Source organism: Puma concolor, chromosome D2 (genome assembly GCF_028749965.1).
Source record: "Puma concolor isolate L17-30 chromosome D2, mPumCon1.1.hap2, whole genome shotgun sequence".
Classification (NCBI taxonomy): Eukaryota; Metazoa; Chordata; class Mammalia; order Carnivora; family Felidae; genus Puma; species Puma concolor.
This window is the reverse complement of record NC_141677.1, coordinates 63,542,033-63,557,685: the sequence shown is the minus strand read 5'-3', so window position 1 is coordinate 63,557,685 and position 15,653 is coordinate 63,542,033. Positions and strand designations below refer to the sequence as shown.

The window sequence follows — 15,653 nt, the reverse complement described above, 5'->3', positions numbered from 1 at the left end:
TTTCTTGTTGGTCAGTGTATCCCCAGTGCCTGGAGGACAGTAAATGCTCATAAATATGACTTGAATAATGAACAAATATTTCATAATTAATCAACAGAAGACGGATCTTCTGCTGCTGCTGTTCTTCCAATAAATAGAATGTAAGAGCATAAAGAATGAGGATTCATGAAAAGCGGAATCACACAGTTGTGCTTGCTGATGAGGTCTGGTGAGGAGATGTTCCTACCTGGTCTAATTCCTTCTTCTGTCTCAGCCTCTCCCCATCGGCCTCAGCGATGATCCGCAGGAGCTTTCTCTCCTCCACTTCCTGCTTTTCAATGAAGTGCTTGGTCTCCAGAGCTTGTTGTCTGAGCTTCTGCAGCTCGGCCTGACAAAGAGCAAAAGGTACAGACAAAGTTCACTCTGTGGCAATACCAGCCTGGACTGCAGGGCCCAGGATCAGATGTAGAGTTGTTCTTCTTATACTTTCCTCTGATGGTTTGCTTAATATGGCCTGATCACTCTCACAAGCAAAACAAGCTTCACACACACACACACACACACACACACACACACACACAGGCCTGTAAAGAAACAGCAGTGAACATTACAGTGGTCATGTTTATTCTATGAGTTGTGCCCTTGAGGGATTTCCATCATTTTTCTATATATGTGTAGCAGAGGCTTCATTGGTATTCAGCAGCACTTCTCTCACCGGCTAAACAAGGTGAGAATTCACAAAGAATGGTGCAGAGGAGGATGTAGGGGTACGGAGGGGTGAGGGAGGGTCTTTGCATGCATCAGCTCCTGTAATGGTCCGAACACCACGGGCATATCAACTGTAAAGATAAAGCCTACTGCAAGCAAAAATTAAATTAACAAAGATAACAACCAAGTGTCTGTCTTATAAAATGTCTTGATGGAACAGAAGAGATGTCATGGTGCAAAAAGATACATAGATCCTATCCCTAAGATGCTGCCAATCTAGATGAGAAGATAAGATATACAAGTATTATATGAACATTAACAAGTCCAGGCAGCGATTTTTCAGTATCTTTATTAGCACACAGACAGTGAATGGATGTTATAGGAGGTTAGAGGACTATGGTTGTCAGGGAGACTTCCGGGGAGAGCTCAGATCTTGAGGCTCTTGAGGTCACATGGAAATCATAAGAGTGATGGAGAAAGGGTGCCGTGGACTAGTCAGTTTCAGAAAGAAAATACCTCTCATCAAAGGACACATTCACTCCAATTCCACAAATATGTTTGTGACCTACAATATCTCAGGCATTTTGATACCAGGCATCTTGCATAGCTACTCTTATCCCCAGTTTACAAATGTGATCCGTAAGACTCTCTGTCTCAAAAATAAATAAACGTTAAAAAATAAAAATAAAAAAGGGCATCTGAGTGGCTCAGTTGGTTAAGCGTCCGACTTCAGCTCAGGTCATGATCTCACGGTCCGTGAGTTCAAGCCCCGCGTCAGGCTCTGGGCTGACGGTTCAGAGCCTGGAGCCTGCTTCCGATTCTGTGTCTCCCTCTCTCTCTGCCCCTCCCCCGTTCATGCTCTCTCTCTGTCTCAAAAATAAATAAACATTAAAAAAAAACAAATGTGATCCATAAGAGACAAAGAAAAGCAAATTAACTTGCACATGGTCACACAGCTAGTAAGTAGCAGAGTTTGGATTCCAACCCAGATTTTCTGATTCCAAACCCTGTACCCCCACTGCTATCACCACCCAATTGTTATAAGTGAAATACAAGAATAAAACTTGAAAGATTCATCATCTGTTAGAAATGACAAATAAAACCACACCACAATGTGCAAATGCTATCTACTGAGAGAAAAAGGACATGGGAGTTTCTAATTCCTGCCTGCCCAGGGGTTAGAGGGAAGAACCAGTTGGAGCCTTGGCAACTGACAGGTAAGTTCCTAAATGCAGAGAATTGTGTTGGGGGAAGGCATTAAACAGCCAAGCATGCAAATTGTAAAGTACCTGGTGTGTTCACCACACAGCCAACATCCAGTGTAGCTGGATTAGTGTTAGGTAGGGAACAGCAGGAGGTAAAGCTGAACCAGACTGGGAAAGGTTTTGTGTGCCACACACTGGACAGAGTCTACAATGGGGAGTCACAGAGGGATTCATATTAAAGGAAACAAAAGTATGTCTTTGAGAGGTTCCACTTCCACATGGGAAGGACAGGTTTTTATCACAGACGGGCTCAGCACAAAAAGTAACAAATAAGAATAGAGCTCTGTTATTACGCATGCCTGGAAACACAAGGGGGATGACAAGATGATAGTAAGGCTCCAACTTTTCCATGGTTTGCTGGCTGGCAAATGACAGTGAGAAAGTAATAAATTTTTCCTTCAAGGAAGTATTGGGAGCCCCACCACCACCACCACCACTACCACCTCCACCCATCCAGAAAGTTCACTGGGATGACAGAAAGCCCCATATTTGCAAATGCCTGTGACCCAACCCAACCCTAGTTAGGTTGGACTCACGGAGGCTAAGAGTCATTAACTCCATACCTCAAGCTTATCCAAACAGTAGAAGATACTGCGCACCTAGTAATAGACGTGTAATGTCACAAACTAAAGGCATCCGGCTACTGTGAAACCAAAGGTTTCTTTTATGACATTTCGTTTGTTCATTCACGAATATGTTTTTGGTACAGAGATAAGCAAAAGCAAATACTTATTGAGAAAAGATCTGGTCTAATACCACTTTGGCAATCCTGTTGGGAAAGAAAGCAAAGAACCAGCCTCTCTCTTTCTTTAATCAGTTAAGGTGACAGTGAAGGCAGCCATAAATACCTGTTTGGCTCATGTTTTCTTTAATAAAACTTTTATTTTCCCAGATGTGCAACATTCACTTCCCTGTTCCTAAGTGCCAAGAGCTGATCGGAATCCATCAGCAGAACAAAATGAAACCCCTGTTATATTAAAATGCAATCAACGGTGTGTAAAAGTATCTGTCTGAAATGTAAAACCGTTCACGCGTTTGGCATTGCTGTGTGTTTTTTTTTCCCATAATATATCAAAATTCTGAGTGGTCTCCTTATGTCATAAATTTATGGGCTGTAAACAAGATGTGGCATTAGACTATGGCAGCAAATGTTAACATCAACAAAACACCTTGAGCCTAATGCATTTAGCAGCTATAAATCTGAGCTGTCTCACCCAGGAAAGATGGTAACAATTGCTAGGCTCCTAAAAGCCCATCAAGCAATGTTCTAGGTGGCACCTGAGGTATCCACATCTCTGAAAGTGTTACCAGTGGTATGAAGTTGTAATTGTAATGCAATGATGGGACACACCCTTTAGTCACTGCCTCCACAATCATACAGTTTTGTGATAGGTGTTTACGGAATATATATCATCCAATTTGGCTGCAGGTATAAATCATATCTCAAGAACCATACTCACAGGTGTTTCACCCATTCGTACATGATCCCAACATTCACTGGGCTTCACAGAAATCATCTGTTTACATCTAAGACTAATAGGACCACCTAAAGTTTTCTAGTCGTGAGAATAATTAGGCTTTCTTTCCCTCCCCCTCTCTGTCTCTGTGGCAGCTCCCATCCAGGTCACCCTAGAAAGTCCACTAAGTAAAAGGATAAGGTGCCCTGAAGCCAGTTGTTAATGTGATGCTGGGCTCTGGACATAGAGAACCTGCTGCTGAATTATTCACCAGGAATCAAAGTGCTGTCAGACTGATGTGGGATGATTTGAAGGTGATGAGGCAGAATCAGGGGATTGTTAGGACACTCCAAATGAGATGGCTCCGTCAGCACTGATGAAACAAGACTGGGACAGAATGGGCAGATGAACGCACATGCAGCAATGTCTCAGAGGACTATTGACATTCTGTCATAACCATAATGTGCTGACAATGTCTAGAATCCTGAGAAGTCAGTAAGACCTGGGAGCAACTGAAAAAGGAAAAGAAATATGGAAGGAGCAAGATGTTTCTTTTGAGGGGGGATGAACGGGGACAAGGGTGATCCATTATGGACAACTCTTTGTCATCTTGGAGAAGTAGTAAATTGGGTTGTCCTGTCAAAAGGCGTATCATGGGAGTTGTAGGGAAGATGGCGGCGTAGGAGGACGCTGGGCTCACCGCGCGTCCTGCTGATCACTTAGATTCCACCTACACCTGCCTAAATAACCCAGAAAACCACCAGAGGATTAGCAGAACGGAGTCGCCGGAGCCAAGCGCAGACGAGAGGCCCACGGAAGAGGGTAGGAAGGGCGGCGAGGCGGTGCGCGCTCCACGGACTGGCGGGAGGGAGCCGGGGCGGAGGGGCGGCTCACCGGCCAAGCAGAGCCCCCGAGTCTGGCTTGCAAAAAGCGGAGGGGCCTGACGGACTGTGTTCCGACAGCAAGCGCGACTTAGCGTCTGGGAGGTCATAAGCTAACAGCTCTGCTCAGAAAGCGGGAAGGCTGGAGGACAAAGGGAAGGAGAGCTGCTGAGCCCCTGGACGACAGAGCTCAGTTTGGTGGGGAACAAAGGCGCTCGCCAGCGCCATCTTCCCCGCCCATCCCCCAGCCAAAATCCCAAAGAGAACCAGTTCCTGCCAGGGAACTTGCTCGCTCCGCGCAAACACCCAACTCTGCGCTTCTGCGGAGCCAAACCTCCGGCAGCGGATCTGACTCCCTCCTGCTGCCACAGGGCCCCTCCTGAAGTGGATCACCTAAGGAGAAGCAAGCTAAGCCTGCCCCTCCTGCCCCTGTGCACCTTGCCTACCCACCCCAGCTAAGACGCCAGATCCCCAGCATCACAAGCCTGGCAGTGTGCAAGTAGCCCAGACAGACCACCCCACCCCACAGTGAATCCCGCCCCTAGGAGAGGGGAAGAGAAGGCACGCACCAGTCTGACTGTGGCCCCAGAGGTGGGCTCGGGGCAGACATCAGGTCTGACTGCGGCTCCGCCCACCAACTCCAGTTATACACCACAGCACAGGGGAAGTGCCCTGCAGGTCCTCACCACGCCAGGGACTATCCAAAATGACCAAGCGGAAGAATTCCCCTCAGAAGAATCTCCAGGAAATAACAACAGCTAATGAGCTGATCAAAAAGGATTTAAATAATATAACAGAAAGTGAATTTAGAATAATAGTCATAAAATTAATCGCTGGGCTTGAAAACAGTATAGCTGACAGCAGAGAATCTCTTGCTACAGAGATCAAGGGACTAAGGAACAGTCACGAGGAGCTGAAAAACGCTTTAAACGAAATGCATAACAAAATGGAAACCACCACGGCTCGGATTGAAGAGGCAGAGGAGAGAATAGGTGAACTAGAAGATAAAGTTATGGAAAAAGAGGAAGCTGAGAAAAAGAGAGATAAAAAAATCCAGGAATATGAGGGGAAAATTAGAGAACTAAGTGATACACTAAAAAGAAATAATATACGCATAATTGGTATCCCAGAGGAGGAAGAGAGAGGGAAAGGTGCTGAAGGGGTACTTGAAGAAATAATAGCTGAGAACTTCCCTGAACTGGGGAAGGAAAAAGGCATTGAAATCCAAGAGGCACAGAGAACTCCTTTCAGACGTAACTTGAATCGATCTTCTGCACGACATATCATAGTGAAACTGGCAAAATACAAGGATAAAGAGAAAATTCTGAAAGCAGCAAGGGGTAAACGTGCCCTCACATATAAAGGGAGACCTATAAGACTCGTGACTGATCTCTCTTTTGAAACTTGGCAGGCCAGAAAGAATTGGCACGAGATTTTCAGTGTGCTAGACAGAAAAAATATGCAGCCGAGAATCCTTTATCCAGCAAGTCTGTCATTTAGAATAGAAGGAGAGATAAAGGTCTTCCCAAACAAACAAAAACTGAAGGAATTTGTCACCACTAAACCAGCCCTACAAGAGATCCTAAGGGGGACCCTGTGAGACAAAGTACCAGAGACATCACTACAAGCATAAAACATACAGACATCACAATGACTCTAAACCCATATCTTTCTATAATAACACTGAATGTAAATGGATTAAATGCGCCAACCAAAAGACATAGGGTATCAGAATGGATAAAAAAACAAGACCCATCTATTTGCTGTCTACAAGAGACTCATTTTAGACCTGAGGACACCTTTAGATTGAGAGTGAGGGGATGGAGATCTATTTATCATGCTACTGGAAGCCAAAAGAAAGCTGGAGTAGCCATCCTTATATCAGACAAACTAGACTTTAAATTAAAGGCTGTAACAAGACATGAAGAAGGACATTATATAATAGTGACAGGGTCTATCCATCAGGAAGAGCTAACAATTATAAATGTCTATGTGCCGAATACCGGAGCGCCCAAATATATAAAACAATTACTCATAAACACAAGCAACCTTATTGAGAAGAATGTGGTAATTGCAGGGGACTTTAACACCCCACTTACAGAAATGGATAGATCATCTAGACACACGGTCAATAAAGAAACAAGGGCCCTGAATGACACATTGGATCAGATGGACTTGACAGATATATTTAGAACTCTGCATCCCAAAGCAACAGAATATACTTTCTTCTCGAGTGCACATGGAACATTCTCCAAGATAGATCATATACTGGGTCACAAAACAGCCCTTCATAAGTTTACAAGAATTGAAATCATACCATGCATACTTTCAGACCACAATGCTATGAAGCTTGAAATCAACCACAGAAAAAAGTCTGGAAAACCTCCAAAAGCATGGAGGTTAAAGAACACCCTACTAACGAATGAGTGGGTCAACCAGGCAATTAGAGAAGAAATTAAAAAATATATGGAAACAAACGAAAATGAAAATACAACAATCCAAACGCTTTGGGACGCAGCGAAGGCAGTCCTGAGAGGAAAATACATTGCAATCCAGGCCTATCTCAAGAAACAAGAAAAATCCCAAATACAAAATCTAACAGCACACCTAAAGGAAATAGAAGCAGAACAGCAAAGGCAGCCCAAACCCAGCAGAAGAAGAGAAATAATAAAGATCAGAGCAGAAATAAACAATATAGAATCTAAAAAAACTGTAGAGCAGATCAATGAAACCAAGAGTTGGTTTTTTGAAAAAATAAACAAAATTGACAAACCTCTAGCCAGGCTTCTCAAAAAGAAAAGGGAGATGACCCAAATAGATAAAATCATGAATGAAAATGGAATTATTACAACCAATCCCTCAGAGATACAAACAATTATCAGGGAATACTATGAAAAATTATATGCCAACAAATTGGACAACCTGGAAGAAATGGACAAATTCCTGAACACCCACACTCTTCCAAAACTCAATCAGGAGGAAATAGAAAGCTTGAACAGACCCATAACCAGCGAAGAAATTGAATCGGTTATCAAAAATCTCCCAACAAGTAAGAGTCCAGGACCAGATGGCTTCCCAGGGGAGTTCTACCAGACGTTTAAAGCAGAGAGAATACCTATCCTTCTCAAGCTATTCCAAGAAATAGAAAGGGAAGGAAAACTTCCAGACTCATTCTATGAAGCCAGTATTACTTTGATTCCTAAACCAGACAGAGACCCAGTAAAAAAAGAGAACTACAGGCCAATATCCCTGATGAATATGGATGCAAAAATTCTCAATAAGATACTAGCAAATCGAATTCAACGGCATATAAAAAGAATTATTCACCATGATCAAGTGGGATTCATTCCTGGGATGCAGGGCTGGTTCAACATTCGCAAATCAATCAACGTGATACATCACATTAACAAAAAAAAAGAGAAAAACCATATGATCCTGTCAATCGATGCAGAAAAGGCCTTTGACAAAATCCAGCACCCTTTCTTAATAAAAACTCTTGAGAAAGTCGGGATAGAAGGAACATACTTAAAGATCATAAAAGCCATTTATGAAAAGCCCACAGCTAACATCATCCTCAACGGGGAAAAACTGAGAGCTTTTTCCCTGAGATCAGGAACACGACAGGGATGCCCACTCTCACCGCTGTTGTTTAACATAGTGCTGGAAGTTCTAGCATCAGCAATCAGACAACAAAAGGAAATCAAAGGCGTCAAAATTGGCAAAGATGAAGTTAAGCTTTCGCTCTTTGCAGATGACATGATATTATACATGGAAAATCCGATAGACTCCACCAAAAGTCTGCTAGAACTGATACATGAATTCAGCAAAGTTGCAGGATACAAAATCAATGTACAGAAATCAGTTGCATTCTTATACACTAACAATGAAGCAACAGAAAGACAAATAAAGAAACTGATCCCATTCACAATTGCACCAAGAAGCATAAAATACCTAGGAATAAATCTAACCAAAGATGTAAAGGATCTGTATGCTGAAAACTATAGAAAGCTTATGAAGGTAATTGAAGAAGATTTAAAGAAATGGAAAGACATTCCCTGCTCATGGATTGGAAGAATAAATATTATCAAAATGTCAATACTACCCAAAGCTATCTACACATTCAATGCAATCCCAATCAAAATTGCACCAGCATTCTTCTTGAAACTAGAACAAGCAATCCTAAAATTCATATGGAACCACAAAAGGCCCCGAATAGCCAAAGTAATTTTGAAGAAGAAGACCAAAGCAGGAGGCATCACAATCCCAGACTTTAGCCTCTACTACAAAGCTGTCATCATCAAGACAGCATGGTATTGGCACCAAAACAGACACATAGACCAATGGAATAGAATAGAAACCCCGGAACTAGACCCACAAACGTACGGCCAACTAATCTTTGACAAAGCAGGAAAGAACATCCAATGGAAAAAAGACAGTCTCTTTAACAAATGGTGCTGGGAGAACTGGACAGCAACATGCAGAAGGTTGAAACTAGACCACTTTCTCACACCATTCACAAAAATAAACTCAAAATGGATAAAGGACCTGAATGTGAGACAGGAAACCATCAAAACCTTAGAGGAGAAAGCAGGAAAAGACCTCTCTGACCTCAGCCGTAGCAATCTCTTACTCGACACATCCCCAAAGGCAAGGGAATTAAAAGCAAAAGTGAATTACTGGGACCTTATGAAGATAAAAAGCTTCTGCACAGCAAAGGAAACAACCAACAAAACTAAAAGGCAACCAACGGAATGGGAAAAGATATTTGCAAATGACATATCGGACAAAGGGCTAGTATCCAAAATCTGTAAAGAGCTCACCAAACTCCACACCCGAAAAGCAAATAACCCAGTGAAGAAATGGGCAGAAAACATGAATAGACACTTCTCTAAAGAAGACATCCGGATGGCCAACAGGCACATGAAAAGATGTTCAGCGTCGCTCCTTATCAGGGAAATACAAATCAAAACCACACTCAGATATCACCTCACGCCAGTCAGAGTGGCCAAAATGAACAAATCAGGAGACTATAGATGCTGGAGAGGATGTGGAGAAACGGGAACCCTCTTGCACTGTTGGTGGGAATGCAAATTGGTGCAGCCGCTCTGGAAAGCAGTGTGGAGGTTCCTCAGAAAATTAAAAATAGACCTACCCTATGACCCAGCAATAGCACTGCTAGGAATTTATCCAAGGGACACAGGAGTACTGATGCATAGGGGCACTTGTACCCCAATGTTCATAGCAGCACTCTCAACAATAGCCAAATTATGGAAAGAGCCTAAATGTCCATCAACTGATGAATGGATAAAGAAATTGTGGTTTATATACACAATGGAGTACTACGTGGCAATGAGAAAAAATGAAATATGGCCTTTTGTAGCAACGTGGATGGAACTGGAGAGTGTGATGCTAAGTGAAATAAGCCATACAGAGAAAGACAGATACCATATGGTTTCACTCTTATGTGGATCCTGAGAAACTTAAGAGAAACCCATGGGGGAGGGGAACAAAAAAAAAAAAAAAAAAGAGGTTAGAGTGGGAGAGAGCCAAAGCATAAGAGGCTGTTGAGAACCCAGAACAAACTAAGGGTTGATGGGGGGTGGGAGGGAGGAGAGGGTGGGTGATGGGTACTGAGGAGGGCACCTTTTGGGATGAGCACTGGGTGTTGTATGGAAACCAATTTGACAATAAATTTCATATATAAATAAAAAAAAAAAAAGTCGTATCATGGTCTAAAACACAGGCTGGGGCTTGCCCTTCCAGGAGGAATTAGGTGCCCACGAAGCTTTGTAGAGCCCCACAATAATAGGCTAAATGTCTCTTGGAGCAAAGGTACTAGAAAATCTGCCCTTCCCTCCAGGGTTTTGGTTTGCGAACTTCAGATGCATGAAATCCAGAGACCTGTGTGAAACGTGATTCAAATATGAGGCTAAAAAGGCAAGAGGCTGAAACTCCACATTTGAGCTGTCGTATTTTTCTAAAGAATGTCAAGCAGGCCTAATGATAGGCCAAAATTATCCAGCCAAGGCACCATTGGATAACCTCAAATAGATTAAGCAGACATCCTTTTTCTGTTCCTCATTCTTGCCTCAATGGCAAATGCCAGGGAAAAAAAGTCACCCTGGTTTCATAGGAAGTCCAAAGCAACCAATCACCTTTCTATAATCAATGGTCCAAAGCTATCCAGACTTGGGATTCCCCGTTTAGAGCAGACTCTCTAGGGTAGAAGCCCTTTAATCACCTTTCATGTTCGCCAGCTTCCAGCTGTGCTGGTACAGGACCAAATACCAGCTCTATTGCCCTTCATTTTATTATGACGCTTCTTTGGAGCTGTACATGTATGATGATGGAGGGCATAATTGAAACAAATAATAACCAAGTCAAACTCTAGGGAATTAGGAACAATTGATCTTTTGCATAGGACATTGCTTTATCTAAAGCAGAATTTTATAGAAGGCAGTTTAGCTCCACCTTGGACCCCACTCATAGGGTCATAATCTTTTGATGAGGATCAATGTCATGATGTACCAAATAGAGCTACACTGAAGCCTTGCTAACATGGGTCCATGAGGCCAATGGGTGAAGCACTGTTTATAAAAAGATTCTTCCGATTCATTCAATGATTAATAAACCCGTCCCAATACAGGCTCCAGGGTGAAACAAGCTACCATCTACAAAACTATTCCTTCGAACAAGGAGAACAGGAGCAAAGATGAAGGATATTTTCCAATTTAAAAATATATATTTATATTTCTTTATATGGAAATGCATTTAAATGCAGATTTGTTACAATTTTTTAAATTAATTTATTTTTTATTTGGATTCAAGTTAGTTAACTTATAGTATAGTATTGGTTTCAGGAGTAGAATTTAGTGATTGATCATTTATCTATAACATCCAGTTCTCAGCCCAGCAAGTGCCCTTTTTAACGCCCATCACCCTGATTCAACTCACCCCTCCATCAACCGTCAGTGTTTACTCTATAGTGAAGAGTCCCTCATGGTTTGCCTCCCTATTTTTATCTTATTTTTCCTCCCCTGCCCCTATGTTTTGTTCCTTAAATTCCACATATGAGTGAAATCAAATGATATTTGTCTTTCTCTGACTGACTTATTTCACTTAGCATAATACACTCTACTTTCATCCATGTTGTTGCAAGTGGTAGAATTTCATTCTATTTGACCGCCGAGTAATTTCCATTGTATATGTATCTCACATCTTCTTATCGATTCATTAGTTGATGGACATCTGGGCTCTTTCCATAATTTGGCTATTGCTGATAGTGCTGCTATAAACATTGGGGTGCATGTGCCCCTTGGAATCAGCATTTTTGTATCTTTTGGATAAATACCTAGTAGTGCAATTGCTGGGTCATGAGTAGTTCTATTTTTAACTTTTTGAGGAACCTCCATACTGTTTTCCAGAGCGGCTGCACCAGTTTGCATTCCCACCAACAGTGCAAAAGGGTTCCCCTTTCTTCACATCCTCATCAACATCTGTTGCTTCCTGAGTTGTTAATGTTAGCCGTTCTGTCAGATGTGAGGTGGTATTTCATTGTGGTTTTGGTTTGTATTTCCCTGATGATGAGTGATGTTGAGCATCTTTTCATGTGTCTCTTAGCCATCTGGATGTCTTCTTTGGAAAAGTGTATATTCATGTCCTCTGCCCATTTCTTCACCGGATTATTCTGGTTTTTTGGGTGTTGGGTTTGATAAGTTCCTTATAGATTTTGGATACTAACCCTTTATCTGATATGTCATTTGCAAATATCTTCTCCCATTCCGTCGGTTGCCTTTTAGTTTTGTTGATTGTTTCCTTTGCTGTGCAGAAGATCTTTATCTTGACTAGGTCCCAGTAGTTCATATTTGCTTTTCTTGTCTCCAGAGACATGTCTAGTAAGAAGTTGCTGCAGTCGAGGTCAAAGAGGTTGCCGTTTTCTCCTCTAGGATTTTAATGGTTTCCTGTCTTACATCTTCCATCTTCCATCCGTTTTGAATTTATTTTTATGTATGGTATAAAGAAGTGGTCCAGGTTCATTCTTCTGCAAGTCGCTGTCCAGTTTTCCCAAAACTGTTTGCTGAGAGACTTTTTTCCATTGGATATTCTTTCATGCTTTGTTGAAGATTAGTTGGCCATACATCTGTGGGTCCATTCCTGGGTTCTCTATCCTGTTCCACTGATCTATGTGTCTTTTTGTGCCAGTACCATACCATCTTGATGACTACAGCTTTGTAATAACAGCTTGAAGTCCGGAATTGTGATGCCTCCAGCTCTGGTTTTCTTTTCAACATTATTTTGGGTATTCAGGGTCTTTTCTGGTTCCATAAACATTTTAGAATTGTTTGCTCTACCTCTGTGAAGAATGCTGGTGTCATTTTGATAGGGATTGCCTTGAATGTGTAGATTCCTTTGGGTAGCGTAGACATTTTAACAATGTTTGGTCTTCCAAAGCATGGAATGTTCTTCCATTTCTTTGTGTCTTCTTCAATTTCTTTCATTAGCATTCTATAGTTTTCAGCATACAGATATTTTACCTCTTTAGTTAGGTTTATTCCTAGGTATCTTATGGTTTTTAGTGCAATTGTAAATGGGATCAATTCCTTGATTTCTCTTTATGTTGCTTCATTATTGGTGTATAGAAATGCAACAGATTTCTGTACATTAATTTTATATCCTGCAACTTTGCTGAATTCATGTTCAAGCGATTTTTTTGGTGGAATCTTTTGGGTTTTCTACATAGAGAATCATGTCATCTGCAAAGAGTGAAAGTTTGACGTCTTCCTTGCCAATTTGGATGCCTTTTATTTCTTTTTGTTGCCTGATTGCTGAGGCTAGGACTTCCAGTACTATGTTGAACAATAGTGGTGAGAGTGGACATGCCTGTCATGTTCTTGACCTTAACGGGAAAACTCTCAGTTTTTTTCCCACTGAGGATGACATTAGCTGTGGGTTTTTAGTATATGGCCTTTATGACGTTGAGGTATGTTCATTCTATCCCTACTTTCTTGAAGGTTTTTGTCAAGAAAGGATGCTGTACTTTATCAAATGCTTTTTCTTCATCTACAGAAATGATCATATGGTTTTTACCCTTTCTTTTATTAATGTGGTATATCACATTGATTGATTTGCAGATATTGAACCACTCCTCCAATCCAGGAATAAATCCCACTTGGTCATAGTGAATAATTCTTTTAATGTATTGTTGGATTTGGTTTGCTAGTATTTTGTTGAAACTTTTTGCATCCATGTTCATCAGAGAAGCAGACACTCAACCGACTGAGCCACCCAGGCGCCCCAAGAAAAAATATTTTTAAAAAGAAATTATAAATTCAAAAAAGGTTTAACAATAAAGAAAATAAAATAGAACAACAAATTTTCTCTTTCTGTACCCAAGAAAGAAAAAGAAAACAACACAAACAAAAAGAGAAGCAAAGAAAATGAACAAACAAAAAGAAACCCAAATGAAGCTAGATCCAGTTTCCCCTTAGAGCTGAAACATTGCAGCACACTATAAAATGTAGACAAAGCAGGTGGAAGGGATTTGTGCTGGTCTTCTGTACAAGGGTCCTGCTACTCTGGTTCAGGCCAACTTGCCCTAGTGGAGATATGCCTGGAAGGTGTAGGTGGGCAGGGCTTGGTGGAAGCAATTTCGGCCTCTACTAGATGGTGCTGTGTTTCGCTCTGAAGTCTGATACTGCTGGTATGCAGGGGGGTGGGTGGAAGATGGCATCATCCCATCCTCTCCTCCCCTGAGATGGGAACCCACAGCCTCTGCTGTTCAGGAGGAACTCACAGAAAAATGTCCCAGGCTTTCATCAGATCTCTATCCTTAACCTGTCTTCCCAGTGCCACAGTTCTGTGTTTTATTTCTGGCCAATGGCTGGGTTTCGAAACACCAAATCTTAAAAGGCCCAGCAAAACTCAGACCACTCCCCTCCTCTGGAGGAGAGACTCACAGCAAGCCCTTCACTGTTCTGTCCCAGAAAAGTAGTCACACAGTGCACACCCAGTGGCTGGAGTCTATTGTGGCACAGAGCAAAAAGCTGGGACCAGGATATCATCCATCTGAGGGCACCTCTGTTCCCTGAAGTTGAATTGGCCACTCAACAGCTCCTGGTGGGCCTTTTGTCCTTGGAAAGGCAAAAAAAAAAAACAAAAAAAAAACCCTCTTCAAAATGTACAGTAGGAAGTGGGGGGCAATCTCTCCCAGTGCAACCCAGGGGATCCCTGCATCACAGGATCTCCCACAAATCCTACACTAATTCAATCCCCACCACTCTTTCTCTCTCTTCCTGACCACTCCCTGCCAAAGGGTTCCCTTCCCTACGCAGCACCACTGCTTTCCTCTCCCCCAGTTCACAGCTCCAATCCTTGCTTCTGTCACATTCTCTCCCTCCAATTGTGCAGATTGTTTTCATAATCCTCAGACTGATATCCTAGTTGTTTAAAATGATTTCATGTTGATCTAGCTGTATTCGAGGGACAAGGCAAGCTCAGGGTCCCCTTACTATTCCACCATCTTAAGTCCCTCCTCCTATTCCTTTTGTATCATAATCTAGAGTGGGAAGATCAAGTCTTAGGTAAATATCAATTATCATATCTTTTTGTAAAGGCAGTTTTGTTATATTTTAATCTTTCTCAAACCAAACGTGCCTTGATTTAATATAGTAGTCTTATTTACATGAAGACCCATCATTAAGTTGACAAAACCCATTATGAAATTCAGAGTGTATGTTCAATCTATGGCATCTTGGAATCAAGGAAATTTGGCATTAAAGCTACACATTTTCAATATAGAAACTATCTTTGAAAACAAATATGTGCAGAAACCAAGACACCCAGTCTCTCATTTGCTATAGATAGTTCCTGCAAGTGGCTTATAGACATCCATGAGTATTCTGCGTATACATTTTCAAATGAAAGTGATACTTTCATACTCTTAGCAGTTCCTTTTTAATTCTTCGGTCAAATGGATTAGAAGGGAAATCTACTGGATTGGATAGGAAAAGGAAAATACATTAGGTTTAGTGAATGTGTATACTAAAACATATTTGGTTCATGGATTTGAAAGGGCATAATTATTTGGTCTGTATTCTTGGGGAAAGTCTTTATGTTATATTGGTAGACATATAATGTTCGAAGTTAGTAGATTTAAAAGGATATGTCTTAGTAGTATATATAAAGACAGAGGTGATGCTCTGGAGGAGTGGCTAATGCTAATGCAGGTAGAAAAGTCAGGTGCACATAAAGCAAACAACTATTAGGAGCAGAGGGACAAAGTCTTGCCAGCACCACCTTATGGAAGGTCCGGGGAAGAGTTTGGGAGGGCTGGGTATGGGTGTTGGACTGAGGTTATAAATGCA

The 15,653-nt window shown here is 41.7% G+C and overlaps 1 protein-coding gene across 1 annotated transcript in view; it reads right to left on the bottom strand.

Moving 5' to 3' along the window:
- Window positions 1-15,653, bottom strand: part of CFAP58 (cilia and flagella associated protein 58) — a 111,791-nt gene that overhangs the window by 57,551 nt on the left and 38,587 nt on the right. Inside the window, exon 12 of the mRNA XM_086680803.1 lies at window positions 227-367. Within this exon, the coding sequence (XP_086536929.1) occupies window positions 227-367 (141 nt within the window). The remainder of the gene's footprint in view (window positions 1-226; window positions 368-15,653) is intronic.